This window comes from Dunckerocampus dactyliophorus, chromosome 15, assembly GCF_027744805.1.
Source record: "Dunckerocampus dactyliophorus isolate RoL2022-P2 chromosome 15, RoL_Ddac_1.1, whole genome shotgun sequence".
Lineage (NCBI taxonomy): Eukaryota > Metazoa > Chordata > Actinopteri > Syngnathiformes > Syngnathidae > Dunckerocampus > Dunckerocampus dactyliophorus.
In genome coordinates this window covers 20,004,907-20,029,836 of record NC_072833.1, presented here as the reverse complement: position 1 = coordinate 20,029,836, position 24,930 = coordinate 20,004,907, and the positions used below count along the sequence as shown (strand labels likewise).

The 24,930-nt window shown below is 42.2% G+C and overlaps 2 protein-coding genes across 6 annotated transcripts in view; both read right to left on the bottom strand.

The window, feature by feature from the left end:
* Positions 1 to 13,530, bottom strand: part of tbc1d14 (TBC1 domain family, member 14) — a 35,561-nt gene extending 22,031 nt beyond the window's left edge. For all 5 annotated transcript variants that reach the window (XM_054800672.1, XM_054800669.1, XM_054800670.1 and 2 more), the window contains exons 1-2: positions 12,541 to 13,530; positions 6,430 to 7,153 (exon numbers count right to left, since the gene is read on the bottom strand). In XM_054800672.1, the coding sequence (XP_054656647.1) occupies positions 6,430 to 7,153; positions 12,541 to 12,589 (773 nt within the window). In that variant the 5' untranslated portion in view covers positions 12,590 to 13,530. The remainder of the gene's footprint in view (positions 1 to 6,429; positions 7,154 to 12,540) is intronic.
* Positions 13,531 to 16,145: 2,615 nt separating this feature from the next.
* Positions 16,146 to 23,890, bottom strand: kiaa0232 (KIAA0232 ortholog). Its single transcript, XM_054800668.1, has 8 exons — positions 23,628 to 23,890; positions 21,679 to 22,265; positions 21,455 to 21,595; positions 20,555 to 20,624; positions 20,382 to 20,466; positions 16,964 to 20,300; positions 16,770 to 16,878; positions 16,146 to 16,676 (listed from the first exon to the last, which is right to left on the bottom strand). Exons 2-8 carry the CDS (start codon positions 21,913 to 21,915, stop codon positions 16,660 to 16,662), a joined length of 3,996 nt encoding a protein of 1,331 aa, XP_054656643.1. The 5' UTR covers positions 21,916 to 22,265; positions 23,628 to 23,890; the 3' UTR covers positions 16,146 to 16,659.
* Between the last annotated feature and the right edge of the window lie 1,040 nt (positions 23,891 to 24,930).

The window sequence follows — 24,930 nt, the reverse complement described above, 5'->3', positions numbered from 1 at the left end:
TACATGAGTTTTTTAATTCTACATTTTATATTTGCATTCTAAATTATAAGAAGGCTTCATTACTCATTTATACAGTAAAAAAAAATAAAAAAAATACCTACTTGTACTCTGATTTTAGGTCCAATGTGTTAATATGTCCCAATAAAAAAAATAAATGTATAGTCACAGTGAGGTTGTACTGAAAAAGGGAAAGGATTTTTAAAAGGTGTAATATAAAATGTAAATGTAAATCCTGCCCTGGACTCCAAAGGCTTAAAGTAATCAACAGCTGACAAATTTGCTTGTTACATTTTTACAATAGTGATGACAAGACTTTACACTCTTCACAGAAAATGCAATGTACAGCATTATCTTTAAAGTCCAAATGTGCAGATTAGCAACACAGCTTAAACTGGGAGTGGTTAAATTCACTTCACCTGTCAAGTAGAGGAGCAAAGTGCAGGAGTCAAACAAAACACCAGCCTTTTAATACATGTCATAACTCTTCTACTATGACATGGTGTGCTTTCATGTATGCCAAAGAGCAAATGTTGACAAAAGAGGATGCACGGTTGCATCCACTCGGGTGGAACAAGAGAAAAGTCAGGTTTGGGTGTGCTCTGAGGCACTGATTTGTGCTCGACTACAAGAAGAGTGGGAGGAGACAAGGTGCGCTCCCGCATCAAAGCGCTCCTGGAGGCTGCCACATTAAATCAGGACACACGCTGTGTGTTTTCAAACCAAACACCCACTTAATCAACTGATGATTAAATCACAGCAGCTTCCATTCATGCAATAAAAAAAAAAAGTGGGCAAGACATAAACCCCTAACTTTTCCTCCTACCTGTCAATGTACAGAAGAAGTGATGAGGCCGCCATGATGCTCGGACACAAGTTTACAGTGCTTCACAAAACTTAGCAGAGAACCAACAGAGAGCAATTTTTCAGTCAGGTGCACATCCCATAGTTTGCACTGTGTGCTGGGAGAAAACACTGACGCTCCTCGCTGCTCCACCCACGGCAATGACAAGTCAACTAGGAGAGGAGGAGAAGTCTGAAGTGCAAGTGATGGAATGTGGAACTTTGCCATGTGAGCATGTGATAACAGCACAGTGCAGTGTGTGTGTTTGTGTGTGCGGTTTGGGTACAAAAATAACGTGTGAGGAAACAGAAACACACAGTGAGCGGTAAAGGAGCAAATCCACAAACACCTGTATGGATACACACCTCATCAAAGGGACCTGGACGGGTTCAATTGTTGTTGTCATTTAAATCAATAGGCTATGCAAACACACCCACATGTGTAAAAGTTTTATCACATAACCTGGCTGCTGAGTCATGTGATTATTTAAGTGCATGCTTACAAGCAACCAGGGGTGTCCAAAATGTGGCCTGGAACCATTTTTGGGCCACAGCATGTTTTTACTGACCCTCTGTACATTACAAAATTAAAACAGGTTCATTATCAATGACATACACTACCGGTCAAAAGTTTTAGAACACTCCAATTTCTCTGAAGGAAAAACCTACATTTTAAAGGGTTAAGATGGTCTGTCTGTCTTCCATTGTTAATTCAGAGCAGAGTATCGAAAACATGTTTGCCATTGGTGACTTGACTTCCAACATGGCGACACTTGCACGTCTACTTCTTCAAGAAGACAAATTGTGTTGTATTTATTTGCTGCTGCGACAGAAAAGAAAGAGAAGGTGGTCCACTCGTCCTTTGAATGGGAGTGCTGAAATTGCAGCTCGTCATTCTTCTCACCACAGAGACTTGTGCCCCGGCAGGAGAATGTGCTTACAAACAGCATGCTGAACACGGCAAAAGAAAATAAAAAACAAACAACTGGACTTAAAACAATCTCCTGCTCGTTTTTTTTCTGCGTGTCTCTGTCCGCATAGTTAGAAAAACTTTGAAGGTGTGCGGAGCGGGAATTTTCTGCATGAAAAGGGCCGCTCGAGGGAGCCTTGGTGCGAAAATTATGTCATTTTTTCGCACAGAGCCGCACGGACCTCGTGGATGCGGAAAGCATAAAACATGCTTAATGCAGTCACCTGTTCCACATCTGTTGCCGCAAACTGAAACTCTGTTAAGGAAACAAAGGGGAGATGGGAGAAACTACAGAAGCTCCTGGGGGCAAAAGGTGCACCGTAGTAAAAGGTGAAAAAACTCAGACTAAAATCAATTGCCCACGCCTACGTTACAACGCAGAGTAGCTCGCTATGAGGGAGTCAAACAAGACTGTACTAGCACCAACACTATTCTCCCTGCATGTGACGGCTGGGAAACGCTGCCTCCAGCCCGTATCAAAATTTCTGTACTTTCATTCCTGTACTTTCATTCCTGTACTTAACCCATACATAAGGCGCACCGTATAATAAGGCGCAAGCTAAAACATATGGTCTATGCAACGAAAGCAAAACATTGAGTTTAATTTAACTTTATTCTACTATTTAACAATACACTCAAAGTATTTTTTCATCAATCTTCTCCAACAAATCCATCAATGTCCTTCTGTATCTGAACAGCCGAGCATTTTCGCCATCAAACATGCCGTTGTTGTCAGGTGGCTGTTCAGCAATGATGCAGTTAACAGTTAAAGCAGATACCTAAGCCCAGGCATCCACAATCTATTCACATATGGTGATGTAACTCGTGGCTCCCAGTCTTAGTCAAGGTGTGTTCGTCGTCTCTCATCACTCGCTCCCACACCGCTCGCAACTTCACTTTGAACGCCCTGTTTACATCAATGTCCAGCAGTTGGAGTTCTTTTGTTAATTCTCCGGGAATGATGGCAAACTCCGAATTCATTTGCTTCACTTCACAAATGCTGTTTTGCAGCATACCGGTAGTATACCTACCGGAGGCGTGACGGAGGTAAACATACATACTGTACGTATTACGTAATGTCCTCTGATTGGTTAATCGCTGCCAGCGTACGTACTGTACGTATTACGTCCCTGTGTCAGCGGGAAATGGTCCAACAGTCAAGCACTTACCAAAGTCGCACAACATTTTTACAGATTTTGGAAATCAGTGCACACATAAGGCGCACATTTTTGAGAAAATGTAAGGCTTTTAAGTACACCTTATAATGCAGAAAATACGGTACTCTATGTAGATGACTCTGCACTTTTTCAGAGCCACAACTGCAGTAAATGACTGATCTGCTGTTTTATGGTGAGCTACAGCAAGGAAATAGGAGGGTTGGCCCTAAAATGCACTACAAAGACGCCTTAAACGGCACCTGTCAGTCAGCAGCAATTTGATAGAATCCTGGGAGGAGGACCATCCCATCTGGAAAAGCCGTACCGCCAGAGCTGCCAGTGTTGTTGAACAATGTTTGAAGAAATAAACTATTGAACACAGCCAATGTAGAGCACATGGTGGCCAAGATATTGAGCATCCATTCCGTTGCCAACAATGTGGAAGATCCTAACCGCATTGGACGTGTCTCTCATGAGAAAAATCGCCGTCAACATATTCTTCATGAGTAACTGCTGATGATGGAGGCTACTCTCCACTGTAATGCGGCTAATGCATACTGAGCACTTTTTTTTCTCAGTCACTTTACATTCAAGCTTGCTTAGCGGTTAGCATGGCCTCGCTGTCTTAACTTAGCTATTCCCCATCATCATTCATTGACAATGATACTTGTAAGAAATGTAGTTCATTTGCAGCCATGGAGGCAAGGATTAGTAACTGGCCTTGTAGCCTGTTGCAGCTTGTCGCTCTCAATTTTGCAGGGCAAGGCAAGGTTATATCATCGACAAGCATTATCGTGATAGAGATTTTAATTCTACTGCCCTATTGTAGGCCAAATTTTTATAATTTCTATTACTATATATTGTCTATTTGGCACAACCCTAAGCTGCATCCTTCAACTTTTCCGTGTGTGTTTGTTTTTCGGCAGAAAATGTTTGAACACACCTGCTATAAATCTGTTTATTATGACTAATAGCATAACAAAATGATCTAGTGGTGCAGGGGTCACCAACTCTCGGGCACCAGGTAGCCGCCCATCACCACATGAGGCGCCCGCAAGCCTGCTTTTCATTCAGGTTTTCAATTAATAATGATAGAACACTAGAAAGAAATGCATTCTGAAATGCAAAATGTGAGTTGTGGATACCAGCATTTTGTTAATATTCTGCTAAAACAAGCTATTTGGCTTGTTTGCGTTGATATAGACCAGGGGTCACCAACGTTTTTTCTTGTGAAAGCTACTTTTAGAAAATGAAAATGGCCACGAGCTACTCATTTTTGTAGAAATGATTTTACCTTTTTTCAACCCAAACAGATCAAATATGCTTGTTTTACCAAAACATTCACAAAATGCTGGTATCCACAACTCACATTTTATGTTTCAGAATACTTTTCTTTCTAGTGTTCTCACATTATTAACTGACAACCTGAATGAAAAGCAGGCTTGCGGGCACCTCATGTGGTCGTGGGGGGCTACCTGGTGCCCGCGGGCACCACGTTGGTGACCCCTGATATAGACTATGAAAATAAATGTAACAAAAATTAGTACCTCTTGGCCATTTTAATTTTGTAAAAGTAGCTCTCACAAGACAAAATGTTGGAGACCCCTGTAGTAGTGTAACGCATCGTGTTGGAAAGCAATTCTAGGATGTGTGTGTTTTTGTGTGTGTGTGTGTGTGTGTGTGTGTGTGTGTGTGTGTGTGTGTGTGTGTATACAGTCATGACCAACAGTTTTGGGAGTGACTTAACTTTGGTGCTTGAATAACTCTTATATTATATTTTTTAAGAAAACATTTTACGTGTCTGCTATATAATGAAAAAACAAGTAATATTTGTGGCGATCATAAATGTCAAATGACTGTATGAGCAGGGAGTGTATTAACCCTTTAGGAGTTTTTTTTTTTTCCAGTTTTGACATTACTATTTCAAAAGGTTGTAGCTTGAAGATGGTTAGAGTTAAAGGCATACTTTATGTTAGAAAAATGATCAGTATGACCTAAACTTTGTGACGGAGTAAATTTACTCATCTAATGTGCATATTATGATGTCACCAGGCTCCAAATTTGTCAGATCCCTGTCTCCATGATACCGGCTCATCAAAATGTCTGATCCACTTGTGATACTCTTCCTCATCTCTCAAGCAAACCCAGCCATCATCATCGTCATTTACATCGGGATCTTGAACGCCACTTCTGCCTCAAGGGCTATTATTACATAGATTGATATAAAGTATCTATTATGCCTGTGAATATTCTCATTCATCCAGGGCATTGTATTCTCATGTCATATCTATTTATTAGCAGTGTATTTTTGCCAAGCGGTCTCCCACGGATCATACTGTGTATGCCACTATTTCCGCTTTTTTTTGTTGTTTTACATTCCCGCCCCCCCCCTTCACCATTAGTGGTGTTTTGACAACCCACCACATCCCCTCCTGCTGCACAAGGGGCTTCAAAATCTATAAACTTATAAATTTGGTAATGGATTAATTTTTTTATTTTTTTAACATGCATACAAGTTACACCTGAGTACGTCACACTGCAGTTCACAGTTCCACATGTCCAAAAAGGAGTAGGAGGAAGCAAAGCTTATTTAATCCTACCCCTCATCTGTTTCACATCAGTTGTAATTCATTTGTTCACCTCCTGTTTTCCAAATGTAGTCTTTGCCAATTGTGAACACATGCGAAAATGATAAGGCAATATAACAATGCAGTGCAATGACAGTCAAGGTATATACTTACTGAAAATAAATTATATAGCAGACTTGATAACAAATAGATAATAATTGCTAAAAGTGTGTGGAGCTTGCATGTTCTCCCCGTGTGTGCGTGGGTTTTCTCCGGGTACTCCGGTTTCCTCCCACATTCCAAAAACATGCATGTTAGGTTAACTGGAGACTCTCAATTGCCCATCGGTATGAATGTGAGTGTGAATGGTTGTTTGTCTATATGTGCCCTGCGATTGGCTGGCGACCAGTCCAGGGTGTACCCCACCTCTCACCCTAGGTCACCTGGGATAGGTTCCAGCATACCCTCGCAACCCTAGTGGGATAAGCGGCATAGAGAATGGATGGGATGGATGGATGGATGGATGATAAAAGGGTTCATAGCTGACAGAAACAGTTTGATAATGAATGAGTACAAACAATGTACTCACCAGAAATGAAGAGTTAGTGGTCAGTGTAATAGCGATTAGACTTAGCATGGTATGTATCTTTCTTGTACTTTATAAACATCAATTGCTTGAAACTTTGCATTGAAATGCCCACAAATGTTGCTCAGATTGAAGTTACAGATGTCCGCCATCTCCTGGTGTAAAGTATTAACTACATGAGGCGCCATATTTGCAGAAATGTTTGTTAAATTCAGCAATGTTGCTTGTTGCAATTTTATGACTTGGGCGCTTATAGGGTTAATGTGTTCTTGTGCTGTACGAATAAAGGCAGGTTGATACTCAACTTACCTGTTGAACAAGCTCACGAGAGAACCAAGTTTCTTCTGCTTGCCATCCTCTTCCTGCCTCATGACCCACGAATCTTGGCTCGGTAGACCCAGAACCCTATAGTCCTTGGAGCATGCCGGCGACGTAGTCAGCACGACATTAGAGAAGTGAGGCATGCTGCCGTCGTCCGTCCCCAGGGTGACAATGGCGCTGGAATCGGAGGTTATGGTAAAGTCCAAAATGTCCTCGTTGGACACGGAGAACTCGGTGCTCATGCTGGATGTGCTGCACATGGAGATGTTGTCGCTGCGGTTCAAGGCTCGGTGGCCCGTGGTGGTGGACAGTCTGAGGCCCGGGCTGAAGAAGCGTGTGGATTCAAAGCTGCTACGTGGGAAGCTGGAGGACTTGGGCATGGCGCTGCTGTCAGAGGGGTCGTCGTTCAATGTTAGCGTAGCAGGAGAATCTCCCCCAGTGAGCTCTGGAGGGTTGAGCTCCAGTGTTGGAATTCCGGAGTCCTGGGAAGTTACACTGTGGCTATCCTGGGTCAGGTTGGGATTGAGCTTCTGGGGGGTGATGTGGAACATGGAGGTTGAGGGTGGGCATGGTGCACATCTAAGGATAGATTCACTCTGGAGGACACTGCTGGGTTCAGGGAGCTGCTGCTTGGAATGATCATGAAGCTCACTGGAGATGCTGGAGCCTTTCAAGACAGACCCATTCTCCAAAATGGCTCCTGCAGACGCACCTTGGACAAAATCACAAATAATTTCAGATACTGCAACACAAATTTTGAGAATAACCTTTTATCTATTCACATAAACCACCGGTGTCCAGACTTTTTCCACCAAGGCCGCATACAGTAAAATCAAAGGATTCAGCAGCCATTTTTATTTTGGGGATTTTGTAAAAGACTAAAACCAATCCAATATGCTCAGAAGTAACATCTATTTAAACAGGGTTTCTGCACAATAACAACTTAAAACCTTGTTATGTAATATGTTTCACTAACTTTGAATACACATTTGGTGAACAACAGGGTGGATTAATGTCATCTGTTCGACATGCAAACGTCTTACACAAATTGTTGTGTTTTGGGCCTGCAGTTGCCGCTGTGCAAGGAGAAGACAGACTTACTGGAGCAAGCACCTTGAAACATTTCAAAAACAAGGCAATAAACTGCAAATTCACTTCAACCGCCACATTTCCTCCGGTAGCATATTTTGCTGGATAATAATTGTCCTACAAATTGTCGTCGATAATTGATATTATTGACAACATTTAAAAAAAAATCTTTTCATTAATTATATGGCATAATGATGAGAGTACATCATATCAAAAGCAATAAACTTTAAATTCTCAAGAGTATTTAACATTGTAATTGGAATGGCAAGAGCTTTTAAATAAATTAATTATTCATTTCAATCATTTCTTTTAGAAAAAATTGCACTTAAATTAAAATCGCAATCATAACCAAAAACAAAACCCTTGTCTCTGTTTAAAAAACAAAACAAAACAAAAAAACACTCCAATAAAAAAAAAAAACACACACACACACACGCACACACATACACATACACGCAATTATGTAGTGTACTATTAAACTAATGTATGGGGTCATATTTGAGCTGGACCACATATCTGTGGTGGGGTCGTAAAATGCAATGTTTCTGATGTCCTTCAACATGTCTTCTTTCACTCGATGATACAGTTCAGGAATTACTGTTTGTGACATGTACGTGTACATTCTCTCACGCAATTCGTACCGTCTGTCAAACATTTATAACATTTGCCGAAATGTTGGCTTTTCAACCGTATTGAAAGGTTGCATTTCTTTTGCAATGTAGCGAACGACGGTGATCACACACCATTTTGTGCCGTTTTGTTTACACACTGTTCCCTCGCTACATTATTGTTCACCTTTCGCTGATTTTTTTTAAGTGAAATGTGGCACTTTTTTTTTTAATTTTACATGTGAGCACACATTGTGTTCTGCAATCTTGTGGTGTATTAGAGTGATCTATTGGTGCTGTGTTGCATGTGTCAGTTATTGTATTTACTACTGCTACCAGTAGAGGGTGTTGTTTACTCATGTGAGAGTTGAAGAAGTGTCCAGATGTGTCCGGTTAGTCTTAGTAAACAGAGACACAACAGTCCTGATTAGCTAAGGGAGAACCCGCCCATTGTTTCTGCGTTCTGATTGGCTGCAGACCACTGTCAATCAATCGCCTTCATGCAGGACTGCCTGTTTCCTGTTGTATGATCGCATGCTGATTAAAGGCAGAAGTTACACGGGTGTAGGGCGCCTGGAACATTGTAAATGAATGTTCGGTTCATAGAGGACGATAAGGATGAATATGTCTCAACGAGAATACAAAAAACGCTACAGCCTGACGGCACCAGGACAAGCCACGATCAAAGGAGTGAATACGCGTCCGTCACATTTCTTGTGTCCAATCTTGTAAGTTGATCCTTAAAATTCCAAAACAAAAATTGAAATTTGAGAGTTTTTAAACAAGAGAGAAATGTGATTAAATGTCAATGCCTGCCCGAGAAAAGTGTATGGTGAGGGGTTTTACAGCCTTAAAACATATAAGAATTGTACAAAAATATAGTTGGCTACTCCGCAAATTTCACATATTGAGGGCTATTTTGTGAACCTATCGCCCGCAATAAGCGAGGGAACACTGTATTTACTTTGTTGACCAAACGCCTCAGTAAGCGTTGACTGTCGGGACGAAGGCTCTGCTGCACATCCACACTGGGGCTGTGGCTTAGAAACCATCGCTTTTGTGCCTCCATTCATATTAGTGTTTGCTTGCTAACTTGCTGCTAGCACTCTGCCTGTGTATCCACTCACTAGTAGCCCCGCCTCCACGTACTGGGGGACAAAGAGGCTGGCAGGAGGGTTCACTCTCTCCGTTCATTCCACTACAGAACCAATGCGTACCAACACATGCAGAGTGAACCTTCTTGTCATCCAGCCTGCTTTTTCCTAGTTGCAGTTTTTGCTCCATTCTTTCATTTTTACTGAGTTTTTTTGTTTGACATTATTAGGTAATTTCCATCATTTGCCAACAATTTTATTTTTAACAATGTGGTATGTGCCAAAAAAAAAAAAAACAGAACACAAACAGCCCCGGGCCACACTTTGGAAACCCCTGACACATAAAGCCAGACAGATTCCCAGACTTGCACATTATCATGTGAGCCTGCTGGATTTTGCCCCAACATATACACACACACACACACACACACACACACACACACACACTGAAAAAAATGACACCTCATTTCAAAATAAATAATTTTTAAAACAATACACCAAATTGTATGTGAATGCATGCACATTTTGGAAATAAAGGAGTTTATTTTATTTTTAAAAACAATATACAGAGAAATAAATTTTACTGTGATGGCAAAATAGGGCGCACGTGATAAAGTCGCTTCCATGCTAATAAGCCAAACCAAACCATTTGTGTGTTTGTTGCGTGCAGGAAGAAGTTAGATGTTGGTTGTCTATTCGGGTTGAAAATTTAAAAAGGGACTACCCAACACTTTCCACAATAGCATGACTGTTGATGCCATTCCTGTCTGTGGAGGGTAAAAACACGTAACGCCTGTCACCCACACATCAAACCATGCTATTATCATCTTGTCTCGGGAGAACAAACTCCAGACTTCATTTTGTGCTTTTAATTTGATGTTTTTGTTTTATACAATGGTAGATGACAATAACATTAGATTACTACATTACACATGCGTCAAACTCAAGGCTCAAGGTTTGGAACTCTTTGTAAAATAGCATAAAATTGGGCCATGTCACAGACCTCATCAGAGAACATGCTAATGAAGATCTGTGCAATAAAGTCATTCTGTCAGTTTCAACTATTCCTGCAGCATTGATGGCCACAGTATTATATGTATACAGCAGTGGTCCCTTGGTACCGGGCCGCACAGAAAGAAAAAATAACTTCCATTATTTCTTTTTTGATGTTTTATTTTGAAAAGTGGCCGGATTCTCTGTTACATCCGTCTCACTTGACGCATGTCCATTGTGCGTGTGCTAACTTTCTCTCGCCGCACAGATAGACTACTACTGTATTTTTACCATTTTTCTTTCACCTCATATTTGGTCTCAAATGCTGATACTATGTGGGAATGCATAAAGGTATGTTTTGATGACTTATTGAGTGCTAATGTGCACATTTGTCTCAAGTTAATTCATGCTAACGCACTGCCTTTTCCCACACACGTCAAAGAGCGATGTAATCATCTGTCTGGAAAAACTTGGCTGGAACTTGAACTGGTGGATGGTGGGTCGGCATTCATTTTGTGCTTTTAATTTGATGTTATTCATGTCTTAGTTTTACACAATACATAATAAATAAGATACATTAGATCACTATAATGTGCGACACCCTCGCCGCGGAAGATTTGTGTAAACACAAGCCGGTCCATGGGTCAAAAACGGTTGGGGACCACTGATATACAGCACACATTGCACAACCATTGTTACTAAAGGTGCTGGATTTGGACACAAAGTAACAATAGTTTAACTGTACACAACTAAAAACGACACAACTTTAAAACTATTATAACCTGTCTGTGCAAAATAGCACCTTAAAGAGGCATAAGACAGTCAAAAAAGGAACATTTAACGACTACATCAAAGCATGCTGGGAAACATCCCGCCCATTCCACAGCTACAAACTCTTCTGCGTTACACATCTCGCGGATTGTGATGTTTTTGTGTTGACATAAAATACTGTAGCTTTTGTCCGGACGTTGAGAGAATGACAAAGAGGTGCTCGATAAACAATCAATTTATTGATACGACCAACCAGGAGAAAACAACCATAGTCATACAGCAGCATCCATCTCCCCTCCCTTTTCCTGGTTCACCCAATCAGCAGTCAGGACACATTCTCGAAAAGTAGACATGACAAGAAGAAATTAGCGGACAAAAACACGGATATTTTCAAAGATGCACATTTCACCCGCTTTGATGTAAAAAAAAAAAAAAGTAAAAAAAAAAAAAATTATGTCCACATAAATACTGTACATTCACCTGCTATGGTAAAAAATTAAACGTAATTAATTAAATTAGTTACCAGTTAATTACTTTTTGACAGTCTTCGTATTTTTGTCAGCGGACCAAATAACGGTCACAGTTAATGATGCATTAAGCCATGCCTGGATTCGGCAGCGTACGTGACGTGTACGTTGTTGGACGACCTCACACGTCCAAAACAAAACGACTTCTTCCGGGTCATATGCACTCCTAGGACTTTCCTTTCTTTGGAAGATTTTTTTAACCATCTGAGATGTAACAAAGAGGCAATAAATTATGTAAAGACGTAAGAAAGGTTCTTGGAGATGTGCTGCAGGCAAAGAGACAGCATTTCTAACAACTTCACCAAACTGGAATGATCAAAATGCCCCAAAGAGCCAGGTAGGTTTAACTACTGTGTTTAAGCTTCTAGGAACATATACTCCTAATGAGGATAAGCCGCAAGAAAGATGGATGGATGGGCTTATATACTCTTATTTTTTTATAATTTTCACTAAGCTTTCTGTTGAGCATTGCTTTGCATCGCCTGGTTAGGCTCACATTTGAGGACATCATATCTGGTGTTTTGGGCCGTTGGTGCGGTCTGCTCGCTCCAGTCACACTTTCCTCACTCAGGACTAGAATCTGCTGCCAGGTGGATCAAGAACCATCTCTAAGGCGGTCTCAGTCCCGGTTCGGTCCGGTCCTTTATGTACTGGACTACATTCACACTTGACCAAATGATCTGTACAAGCAGAGCAGCCCGTTTTAACCTGGCCAAGTGTGTGAACGCACACCCTTGCCATCAGGAGTTTGACACAGATGTGGTCAGAAAGGTTGGGGACCGCTTTGACAAATGTGTAATCTTTACTAGTATATGTCATTAATAAAACATTTTTACAGCCTTCGGGCGGGATTTTGGAAATCCCCAAAATGTTTGGACTGGCACACAATAACGGAAGTTTTTACCATCACATTAGTCGCACTGTAGTTGTTAAAATGTAGACTTTTATATGTTTTAAAGTTTTAAAAAGTGATGTCAGTAAAATGACAAGTACAGTGCCATAAATGAATGAACCTACCACAGCGGCTCTCTGCTCGGCTCTGCTCGCCGTGTGTCCGGTTCGCCATGGCGCCCGCTCGGTGCTACAGGTGGCCAGCCGGTGTCGGTGTGCTGGGGCGGTCCATGATGATGCGGTACCACTATCTACTACCTTCTTAACGCAGCTCGGTGTGCACAAACATGACCGTGGTGAGGTCATTTACGTCAAGGGATCGAACGCCACTTCGAAACGGACTCGCCGGCTAAAGAAGTGCACTGCCGCTTCCTCAAATTGTAAACGAAGCAGGTTCAAGATCTTTTTTAACACAATTTTACTATTTGCACTACAGCAACACAAACAATTCCTCGGCAAACAAGTTTTATCAGAACAAGTTTAGTCGCCTTAGCTGACGTCTTCTACCTGTCTGGATGCTTCCGCCGCCATTTTAAAAAACAAACTTGCACAGGAGTGTAATCGATGCCCGAGTGTCGACGCCGGATGGATTCACCTGTCCACAGCCCAAGGCATAATCAATCGACCTCGCCAGCTCCGCTACTGTGCTATCAAAAGGTGGATTTTCAGACCACAGTGCACATTAAAAACGTATTTTAGATTAATATTTTGACTAAACGCCACTTGCTTTCCAAGTCTATTGAAAGATAAACAAGTATACGTTACTTAAAATCGCAGTACAAAAATAATTGAACACCGACAATGTACAATACATGCAATGCATACCAAACAAAGCACATATACTAAGTAGTAATAATCCACATCAACCTGCCCTCTAGTGTTGTAAAGTTGGTGCCAGGGGGTGGGCGGACCGAAAATTCTATAAGTCCCGGAGTTGAGGGGGGCTTTGTAGGCAAAAGCCAAAGGATTTGAATGATAGCCTATGGTAGTTTTGCTTTTGTTTCACTATGGACTTTATTTTCCGCTGTACCACTGTCTAATTAAATTACACTATATTTGAAAAGTTAATTTCAGTAGTTCAATTCAAAACTGAAACTCATACTACTGGCTGCTGCTGCTACTGGGCCTGTGATCCATACCAAAACTTACAGTGTGCTATCAACCACCCATAGTGAGTGCACTCCAAGTTCTAATAAAATAAACAGCAAAAAAAAGAATAAACTGCCTTGATGAGTAAATAATGGAAGCAAATTGACAGCTGATGTTTGGTTGACCCTTTTATTAGATGTTAATGAAATCCACAATGAAAGAAAAATAATTTACTCAGGGTGTACATGAAATCAGAACAACACAGCTAACTTTGGGACAAAGAAGAGGTGAAGGCCGGTGAAGGAATGAACGAACAGACAAGGAAAAGTCAACTTTTCAGTGCTGGGTTATGTTCTTTGAATCACAGTGCAATCCAAACTCCAACCGCAACATCTGTGTTGTTCCAAAAACAAAGACCCTCACCGACTGCATTTTTCATCACACACAAGTTTTGTTGGCCAATGCAGCATACAAAAACAGATGAATTTGAACTGATGGAGAAAAAAGTGTGATGCATTCCTCTCAACTCCAAAATAAGTGCTTTATGAGTCATACTTTTTTTTTTTTAATTTCAAACACACTCACTGACAAACGCTCATGTTTCTTACTAGAAACACTTATAAAAGTTGTCCTTTACATCAGTGATTCTCAACTGGTGGGTCGTGACCCAAAAGCGTCTTTGCTTGGAAAAAAAAATAACCTGACGCCTGTGAACGCAACATTGGGTCCCTGCTTGTCATCGAGGGGTCATGGTTGGTACTGCAGCCACATCAGTTGAGAACCACTGCTTTACGTCTTTGAACCGCGATGCTTAAACCAAGTCTTAACTTTTAATCAGTCATTAAACCTCACGACTGATTTTCTCAAATCCAAAAAAGGTTTGACTGGGACATCTGCATGCTGCATTTTTTTGGAGGGGGCTCAAGCATCCTTTTCTCAAAAACAAACAGGCAAAATTGGAAATGAGTGACTATTCTCCACATATTCTTGAAGGTTTACAAGCGCCAAGGTATTGCATAGGACTCTTGAGGCCTCTTGAAAAGCCCTCCACATTGCTTATGCAGTCTACAATGGCTTAAACTCTCCCTCCCTCCCCCCTTCTAAACTATATAGCTCTAAATAAAAATAACCATCTCTGTGGTTTGCTTGGAAATAATGTCAATGTGTGGTCTACAATCAAAAATGCAATGCACTGCCACACGGTAGATGTTTATGAAAAGTATGGTTATATCAAAAAATTCCTGAGTGTCTGGTGACTGTGAAAGAAAGGTGGCAAGACCCTGAAGAAAGAGTACCTTTCGTTTTTTTCTCAGCTATTTAGAGAGGTAAACAAACCCCATACTTTCAGATCATTACATTTCCAAATGAGGAAGCCATTTTTTTTTTTTTAAACCTGCTACGTATATTAAACATACACATTTCCAAGCAATGGTGCAAGGATGGAATTTTGTGCTTGAGAAGCAATGGCAATATCGGGAAATTAACCCATCCTACTTCCATTTCAACCAGAACAAAATGTGGGAAAGCTAGGCGGGATTACACAATTCAAAACAGGAAAAGTGGGTACCCTGCAGATTTGTTGAACCACAATTTGCATGACTCAATGAAGCGTACTTGAATCCAATCAGTTTACGCTATATTGAAACATTTTTGTTTTTTTTAAGAATGTATGCATGTGTTCACATTCACATTTTAAGTGAACCAGAGATTACACATTACAACAAGATATATGCCAAACCAAACACAATAAAATAAACACACCGTACATGAAAAACAACTGTATCTTGTAGTGTACTTATGGCATTTTTGTTGTTATTTTTTTTTTTTTTTTTAAACATGTCCACATTTTGATATATTGATTTCGTCGCAACACACAGAAAAATAAATGAAGTAGTTTGTCCTTTTTGCTTCGAACCAATTACCTGAAAGGATGTATGACGTTGTAATATTCCTGCTGCATCTGTTACAGGCCTGACAACTTTCAAATTAAAAACAAAAAAAAAACACATTTAAACAGTAATTAAGCAAAATGTTTTTTCTTTTACTTTTTTTTTTATAAAAAAAAAAAAAAGGCTGATGGATTGTGACTGTCTGGACTAGAAAGAAAAAACAACTACTAACCATCTATTTATCACAGCCACATCATGGAACTTGTTGGAACAATCATAGCACCAATGTTGTGTACCATAGAAAGGAAAAGACCAAATAAATGTTGCATTCGGCTGCAAAGGGTGTCTGCAGAAACAGGTTTGTATTTTTTTGTACTGATTTTCTTCTCCCGATTATTTTAGAGCCTTGCATTTTAGTAGATAGCGGTAAGATAGCGACTTCCTGTATTCTTTTTTTTTTAATTTTTTATTTTTTTTTCTGAATAGTTTTAGCCTCAAACCATTCCTTAATCTACTACTAGGTTGTCAAAAACTCACCAAAATCTGACTCATTTATAACTTTTTTCATACACAGGGAAGTTAATGGATATCTTAAGAAAAGCGCACACATTCTCTACTTTGCTCTCAGAAAGTCATCCAAACAACAAACTATGTAAATTATGATATCACATTTTTTTGTGCAGCTAAAAAAAAAAATTGCAACATCCTAGTGTGGTGTTTGTCTACAGAAGATGTAGAGAAGAGGAGAGGATGTAATAGCGTTTCATTTCACACAGCAAATAGGCTTTTAGCCAGAAAAAAAAAAAAAAAAGGAGTGAGACTGGCCGGACAGACGCACATGCACAACCATTCAGACACCAACTATCCGGTATTCTAAAGCTTGATGGTGGGAGCACAACTGAAAGGACCCAACTGGATGCCTAATAGCTGAAAGTTGAATCACTGATTCTAAAAATGAAAATCTGCATATGGCATCTCAAACACACAACATCTTTAGTTTTAACGTTTAACGTCTTTATATTTTAACTCATTTTTCCTGTCAATCTGATTGTTGATAACACAAGCTTTATGTTAGTAAATAAAAACCAGCAGTTATGCGTGTATGTGTGTGTCTATGGGGGGCGGCTGAGGGCAAGCTCAAGAAGTCAGCCCATGTTAGGTTTTCTGGCTCAGAGATAACCTTGAATAAATGCTGGTGGAGGTCCAGTCACCACAGTCCAGCAACTTTTCCTCTCGCCAACATCAAGTCCTCTGCGAAGTGAACAATTCAAATGTTGCTGCTCCCTAGAGGAGAAAAATTGGGTCAAATGGTACTCTTACTCTATTTTCCTCAATTGTTACAAAGTGATGATATGGGAAGGGAATATTTCTATGTACCTGTACACTGAGATCCAGGGAAGAGGGGGGAACAGAGAGTGTTTTGCCACCAGCGCTCATCTTCTTGGTTGCCACTTCCTCCCTGTCCACTTATGTTTAACAAAGGGAACTAAACAGCCAAGGTTGACAACAGGTTATGCAATTGTGTCACAAATTAGCATTGAGACATATTGGCAGCGTAAGAGAAAACTCACCTCCGGCACATCATACGCAATCCCATATTTGGGGATTTGACCTGCTGTCGCACATAAGTAGGTTTGTTTTTCCCCTGGTGATTCCTCTTTTTGAAACGTGCCAACTGAGATGTCTATTTGTCCACCTTCAGTTGACACAGCAGCTGCTGCTGCTGCTGTTGTTTGGCAGTCCAAACATCTCTCTTGCTCAGCAATTGGTAGGAGGGCACTGGAGCCCTCCTGTGAATCCAGAGAGGTCTGGGCACTCTTCTCCATGCCAGACTTCTTTAATCTGGGTAGGAATTTACCAGATTCCAGTTCAGACTTCCCATAATAAGGGCCTTCACATTCTGCATCCTCCTCTAGAGGTTTGAGATCTGCCTGAGGATCATCGAAGACATCCACTGGTGCCAGGACGGGAAAACTCGCCTCCTCTTTGTCAGACTCGGCCTCTGAATCGCTCGCTCCACCAGGAGACAACTCAGAGGCCGATATTGGCCGGAAATGAGTCCTGGGGGAAATGCGAATGGCCCTGTACTGAGTTTGGTTGATGCCATAAATTTGCGGGCGGAAGGCTTCACTCTCCGAGTCGGAGCAAAGAATAGATTTGGGCTTGAAGCCGGGACTGAAGGAAGCCATGTCCTCAGGCTCAAAGGAACACTCCACGTGGAGAACTTGAGAGAAGGGATTGTTCAGGTGGAAGGATGCAAAAGGGTATTCCAAACCTTGATCCTCACCACGCAAGCCTCCGTAAGATCCCAGCAAATCTTCGCGGAAGATGAAAGAAAATCCCTTATTCAATGCATCTCTGCTCCCTGTGATTGTGTGGTCGCTTTGGCCGAAAGACACAAGAGGCCTCCACAGGCGCCTGTGTCCTGGAGTGAAGCAGCTGCTAGTGTTCATGAACACATCGGTGCCAGTGATGGTGAGCATTTCAGAAGTAGAAGCAGATGTGGCAGTAGACTGTAGCAAGCTGTGTTGAGATTCATTTGGTGGCACAACAGCCCAATTCTTGAACTCTCCATATACCCCACCAATGATGAAAGACGTACCGTCTTTATCTGATCTCAAGTCCCAGGGTCTGGACGGAGTCATGTAATCCCCGGAACCATCCAACTTGGGTAGTTTGTTTTTGGCCAATTCCTGCTCTTCTTTCTTGCCCTCCCAGAGGTGATACTCAGAGCGCTGTACTGCTTTTTTCTGAGGTCCCTGAAGTGGAACTCGTTTGGCCTGCACCTCCAGACAGCTGCCACAGTAACCACCTCCTGAGTCTTCAGGAAATACCTTCTCACTTGGTCTCTCTTCACTTTGCCTTGACATCGCCAATTTGCCCTCCCCTACTGCAGACCAAATGTCCTTGATTATTCCTGAGCTGTACTCACCCCTCTGTTGGTTTGTATCGTCTGAGAAAACACTAGAACTGTACTGTTTACTGTCATCCTCTTCCAATGCTATTCCACAAATGGACTCCAATTTAGATTTTTTGGTGGTGTAAGTCTGATTGGATGCGGTGGCCTCGTCACATTTGACCCCAGAGTCTTCTTGCAAGAAATCTAAGATTTCTTCTTCAAGATATGTGCCAGAAAGAGGAGGGATGATCGAATCAATTTCTTCTGAGCCAATCTGAGCCGACTCCTCTGTGGGAACATTGCCGTGCTCTGTATCTGAACGAGTCTCTTCAGAATGTGACCATGGACTGCACGTTCGCGTTGAAAGGTTTGAGCAGTGTTCCGTTTCATCAAAGGCACTATTTTTGGTCCAAATTAGCAAACGAGACTGTTTATTAGCATGCGGGTCGAGACAAATACTAGAATCTGCTTTGTTTTCGTGAGAGACAGAGAGCGAATCACGGGGAAGAGGAAAAGCAGGGCTGTCGTACTGTAGCTCAAAAAGTGAGAAGCAAGAAGATGGCTCCCTGGGGGCTTCAGGAACGTGTGTCTCCACCAGACTTCCAGACAGATTACTCAAGGTAAAGGAAACACTATCAAGGAGGGGGGAGAGCCGAACGGGGGAGTCGCCCATGAAGCTTTCTCCATCTATATCTTCTGACGTAGAAGGAGAGTAACATCCCCAGACTTGAGCCATATTGTCAAGGTCCTCCATTAGGAACCCAACAGATCCTGAAGCTTCCTCAAAGTCTGCCCTTATTGCACTTTTCCCTCGCTGCTCAAGGTCGTCTAACACTAAACAAGGTTCTGCCTCGTCGTCTCTTTGCTCTTTGCTCTTTTGTCGAATCATGCTTAGGATCCGACTCTCTTGTAAAGAGTCTGAGGCACTAGTATCCAATATGGATTGATAAATATCAACTTCATAGAAGTCGGTGAATTCAGGCAGATGCTTGTCATCTAAATCTCCACTATCCTCCCGCTGAAGGCAGCTCGAGGTCCCAATGAGCTCAGCAGTTTCGTCCTCTGCTTCGCCAGATGCTTCCACAAAGCGACCATCAACAAATGAGCCTGCAGCAAGGTATGTTCTCTGGTAGCTCTCACTGGCAATGCAGATTCCCTGGGTTCTCTCCGGCAGCATAGCCATGTCAGCTGACAAACTGAAGTCTACAGGAGAGCCTACTTTGTTTCGATACTTTGTTTCCAGCTTGCTTTGTCTGCTGCTAAAAGGTACAAAATAGTCTGTGATGGGCTCAGTGTACCAGAGGGGCTCCTCCATGTATTCCTTTGTGTTTCTGGCCTCAAGGCCAATCTCATTCGCATGCACCCAGCCTGGATCTTTATAAATCTCCTTGAGGGATCTTTTACTCTTCTTGTAAAGCTGCTGTGTTTTGCCAGTGCCTCCAGTGGCACTGCCCCCTCCTGCATTTCGTCGCTCCTCTTTGTCAATAGCCTTCAGCTGCAGCTTCAGCTGTCCGCTGTTGCGTTGTCTCTTATTCTTCGCAACCTCTCTTGATTTGTGCCTTACTCTAACCGCCTTGCTTCTGAATGACTTTGAGCCCCCCTGGTTCCCACTTGAGCTTGAGCCCTCCTCACTAGAGCCAGAAGACCAAGACCGGGCTCGGTATTTACCCTCAGACCTGTGTCTTGTTTGTCTCTTGGAGTGGACTGTGTTTTTCTCTTCTGCTGCTGCGCCGCAATGGTATCGATTTTCTTTCTCCTTCTTGTTTCGTCGTTGCTGGCCTCTCTCGTTGCTCACACTGGTGATGGTACATAATGATTCGGGGTTCCGCTCCTTTGCAGTCTCACACTCGCTGTTGCAATCTTTTGGGGAGGAGGTGTCTGTGCTGGTCTGTGGGGCTGCCGATGATGATGAACTTGAGTGTGCGCAGGCCTTGGCTTTATTCCACACGGTCATGATCTCTTGGAGACAAACAGGTTTCTCTGACAAAGGAGGGAAGGCTTCATAATACCTGAGATCACAACACACAAGAGAGGGAAATTCAAATACAGCCGTAGCAGTAGCAGTACCGATACACACGATCCATGCTTACATTTCCACCTGGTCCTTTGAAGAGGGGGACTCAACTCGCTCTGGAGATGGAGCACCATCAGACTTCTTTTGAATCTGTTTTTCCTCTGTAGAACACAACATATTGAAATGACTCTAATGTCTATTTAATATCCAAATACGTGCAAATGTGATAGCGAGCAGAATCAGCCAAACCTTTCTGTTTGTTTTGAATATCCTTGAGTTTGGAGCAAAGCTCTTCAACCAGGCTTTCAATCCCAGAGTTCTGCAAAGGAAAAACAGCCTGAATATATGGACACCATAAACATAAAACATATACGGCTTCGTTATTCTGAATATAGGAAATGCAACGGTAAGTACTAACTGTTGAGTTTAGTGGAGTCCAACAGAGACAAGAACTTTAATAAATACATTTTGGCACACTTGACTGTGACAGTTCTATCTTAAGTTGTGATTGAGAATAACTTTCAAATGTTTAACCTAATCAAACTGCCCGCCCCCCACCGGCACTAAAACATGCAACATGACTTCTAGCTTTATGCAATGGAACAAGCATATATTTAAAAAAAAAATAAAAAAAAAATTAAAGGTAATTAATAGCTGCTAATCAACGACATGGTTCCTAATTCCTGGCAAAGAAAACATTCCTCATCATAACCCCTCTTTATAAACGATAAAGTGTTGCTCCATGTTTCGTCTTACATCATTGTGCTAATGCTGGTCAGCTGACAGCCCAACGATCCTGCTGCAATCCTATGTAGCATGTGCCGGTTAAAAAATAGACAGCAGAGTTCAGTCCTCAGAGGACTCTCTTTACAAAGACCCTCCCCCCTTCAGTCTTGCATGGTGACATTATGAACTCACAGGACACATCCCTTCATGCCGCTGCATAGAAAAAAATCAGCATATCTTGGCGTGAAATTACATTTGCTCAATACATATTTTTGCTCACCAGTTCTATTGATAATCATTGATGATCCACTTTCCCTCATGCATAAACTCTACTCTTCTCGTACGCTTCAATTTATTATTTCAAAAAATATCTGCTTACAACACACAACAATGTCAATTACGACCGGGCTGAGAAGCGCTTACTTCATCTGATGCAGAACGAAGACATTGCACCGCTGCTTGTTTCTTCATTTCCTCGAGACTCAGGTCGGTCCCTCCCTTCTTCTTACTCTTGCCCCACTTTTTCCCAGCCCCCTTTTCCCAGCCCAAAAAGATGTCATTCTCCTGTTGAAAAAGACGGTATGACATTATTAATAAAATCACAAACAACATCATATAAAGCAAAGATGATATGGGTGAAGGCTCACCTGGTCCTGCAGGTCGTAGTCATAACTGTCGTGCAGGAGGAGGCTGAGGACGTAGCGGGTGTAAATCATGGCATCAATCCCGCACTTCTCAAGCTCCTGGCCCAGCCAGCTTTGTACTGGACCCAGCGACTGGAGGAGTGACATCTCTGAGGCAGGCAGGGGGCCTACGAGTGGGTAGGGGCAAGAGAGGTTCTCGGGAGGAGCGGGACCGTCTGAATCGGTGCTCACTGGACGCATGAGACCTCAGGTATTGGCCATTCTCAGATGGATCAGCATAGTGGATGAGTTGTTGCTGTCAGGTGGAGTGCAGAGTGGGAGGCAGAACCTGGAACCTCAGGAAAGGCGGGTGGGGGGGCGGGAAATCAATCCAACAGGATGCACTGTAGGGGCTCTATGTGAGGAGGCATGTGGGATTTTTTTTCTTGCTTTAAGCAAAAAAAAAAAAAAAAAAAAAAAAAAAAAAAGGTGATTTTATTCGTCAGGCATGGCTTATGTTGCTGATCGATCTCAGCTGCTCAGCAAAACACAAGGAGTGTTTGCGTCACACAGAGGCGCCCATGTTGAGGTGATTACTTCTGCAGCAGCACCTGGAAGAGAGCGAGCAAACATGTAATGTGTCTGACTACTTGGCTTCCTTTCAGAAGTGAAAACAGAATTACATCCCTGGAACCTAACTCCGAGCCCTCTTACTTATTTAAGAGAAAGCTGAATTCCTTGAATCAAACAATTTGATAGAAATATGACATTATCTGTAATGAGGATAGGACAGTCACAGCAGTCACACTAACATTTACTGTCTGCAACTCTAAACATGGCACGCACATCTTGGTTTCCTCAAACCATGAATGCATATTATACCAAACACAAAACAGGAACTATTATGCATGACAACAATACTTCTTCCTTCTAAACAACCAATAACGAGCAGTGACACTACTTCAGGCGTAAATACCAATATATCCATGACAACACAACAATCAAACCTCATATGTGGATAAAGTGGCAGTCAAACACTTCCTGTCACGCGCATATGTTTTGTAGGACCAAATGAGGGGCCGCTCTGATTGGCCGAGCAAGCCGTCAATCAAGGGGTGACCCATTAGGAGACGTCAAAAGGGCAAGATAACGAGATTAACTGTGCGAACCTTGATGTTTCCACAGCACAACACACATTACAGTCAGGTAATTTACTCAAGAACTGACAGCCATTGTGAATTTACCTCAGCTGCCCTAATCGATAAAATATGGCGGACCGACTTGTGGAAGTCAGTGTTTGGCGTGTTATTGTGCACACTTGCTGTTCCTCACATGTCCCATTCTATAAGCCAAATTTGGCACATTAGCTATAAGCATATTTGTACTTTGCATAACTGCTCCAAGTGGACAGTAGTGACATTAGCTAACGCTGTCGCATCAGTATAGCTGGACCACCGACCTTTAACGTTAGCTTAAAAGCTAACATTGTTGCACATTAAGCTAGCGTATATCGTGCGTTTAGGCGACTCGTTTTATAAGCAGCAAAAGCGTCAGTGTTTGTACAGACATATGGATACTTTCGATTTGACGACGCCAGTGTCCATGTCAGGACACGCGTTTAGTTGTTCGTAGACTTAATTTTGAACGCGGTGACATTCGAGCTCCGGGTCTTAAGAGTCAAGCTAGCAACGGCGACCTGCTGACATTAGGCCAAGTCGGTCCCTGGAAGCGGGCAACATAGCATCCGAAATGGCGGTGGTGCGATTGAAGCGGGACATCGGTGCTCAGCGTCGGAGTGGGGTCGTTGTTGCGACCGAAGGGGGAGGAGGAGCAGCTGCCGAGGCTACTGCGGAGGACTGACAGTTGCTGTCCCTTCAAAATGTGCGCCATGTCGTCACACAGTAAAGCGAACAGCGCGAATAATGCCTAATAAAGACACTAGAACACAAAAAACGACAAAGCGATCCACGTACCTGCTGTGAGCTGAAGAGGAGAAGACCACCGAAAAGGGGAGCGGCTAGTTTTCTGCCGCTGCCGTTCCGAGCTGGAGCTCTGGAATCCGCTGCGGTAGCATAGCGTATCATGGACGCCGACAGAAATGGCGCTGTTTTCACCTCCAGTGTCGCTCGAGAGTCGACAGGGAAAATGGCGACATTCGGGCTCAAGTCAGAAGATGTACCCGTTTGTAGCACTCCACACTGAGAGCCACAATGGCTGACACCGGAAGCCAGTTTCACGGAGAGGACGGCGCTTCATGCACCGCCTTCTGAGTTGGTAACTAGGCAACGAGGCAAACCTCCGCTGTCCTGTCACCAGATACTTGGTCCTTCCGCAGGGGTATTGCATCAGAAGCCCAACTAGTACGTCAACATCAGCATGCCCAGTGTTATCTTGGAAATAACAACAACGACAATAATATGTTAATTTTCACATTTTATATTTCATTTTTAAAATTCATTCAATCATTTTTCTCTATATATGCTGAAACGTTACATATAACCAAACTAAGTTGTTGCAAAGCTCATGTAACAGCACCTTCAAGCAGATAATAATTAAAATATATATATATATATATATATATATATATATATATATGTGTGTGTGTGTGTGTGTGTGTGTGTGTATAAATAATAATTACAAGAATATTGTTTTTCTATTTTTAGTTTGACATTGTTTTTTAAATTCTCATTTTTACACAGTATGAGTCAGTATGATTGCATTATTTCCTTTTAAATTAGAGATAATTATACAGCGTTGCCTAAAAGTGTCCAGACAATTCCAGTGCAACTACAGCAGCTACATTTCTGCAGTCATCATTCCTCGTAGGACTATTTTTGTAACAGCCGTCTTGGTTCCGTCTACATTTATTTTGTGGCTACAATTGTTACTTGGAGAAGGAGCACGAGCCATCTGGCGCATCAGCTTCCGTTTTTTGGGGGTGAGTCACCTGCCCCGTGGAGTGGCACACTTCACGTGACCCCCGGGAGGGGGGTCACACGGCCTTATAGCACCATGTGCATCCAGGCCTATTTAGCACCTAGTTTGCACTCCTGCCTTCTTGTTGTGTCAGCGCAGGTAATCATTCAATTAATATTTAAGACAACAGGACAGAATGGAAAGTAGTAGTGTAGAATTAAGACAATAAATAGAAGGTGGTATTGTAGTGTGCGTGTAAAAGTGATTTAATTGTTCGTCTGTATAAATGATCACAAAGCCAAGGTCCCTTCGGGCTAGTTACCACAGTAACAAATATTGACTTGTACGTCTGAGCTCGAT

What these genes read in the sequence shown, in the direction of transcription:
- kiaa0232 (XM_054800668.1), bottom strand. Translation starts at nt 21,915, where the DNA reads ATGCGTCCAGTGAGCACCGATTCAGACGGTCCCGCTCCTCCCGAGAAC. An exon ending in TTCGTTCTGCATCAGATGAA is followed by an intron (nt 20,625 to 21,454) that starts GTAAGCGCTTCT and finishes TTTCCTTTGCAG; the next exon opens with AACTCTGGGATTGAAAGCCT. An exon ending in TTGCGTATGATGTGCCGGAG is followed by an intron (nt 16,879 to 16,963) that starts GTGAGTTTTCTC and finishes TTGGCTGTTTAG; the next exon opens with TTCCCTTTGTTAAACATAAG.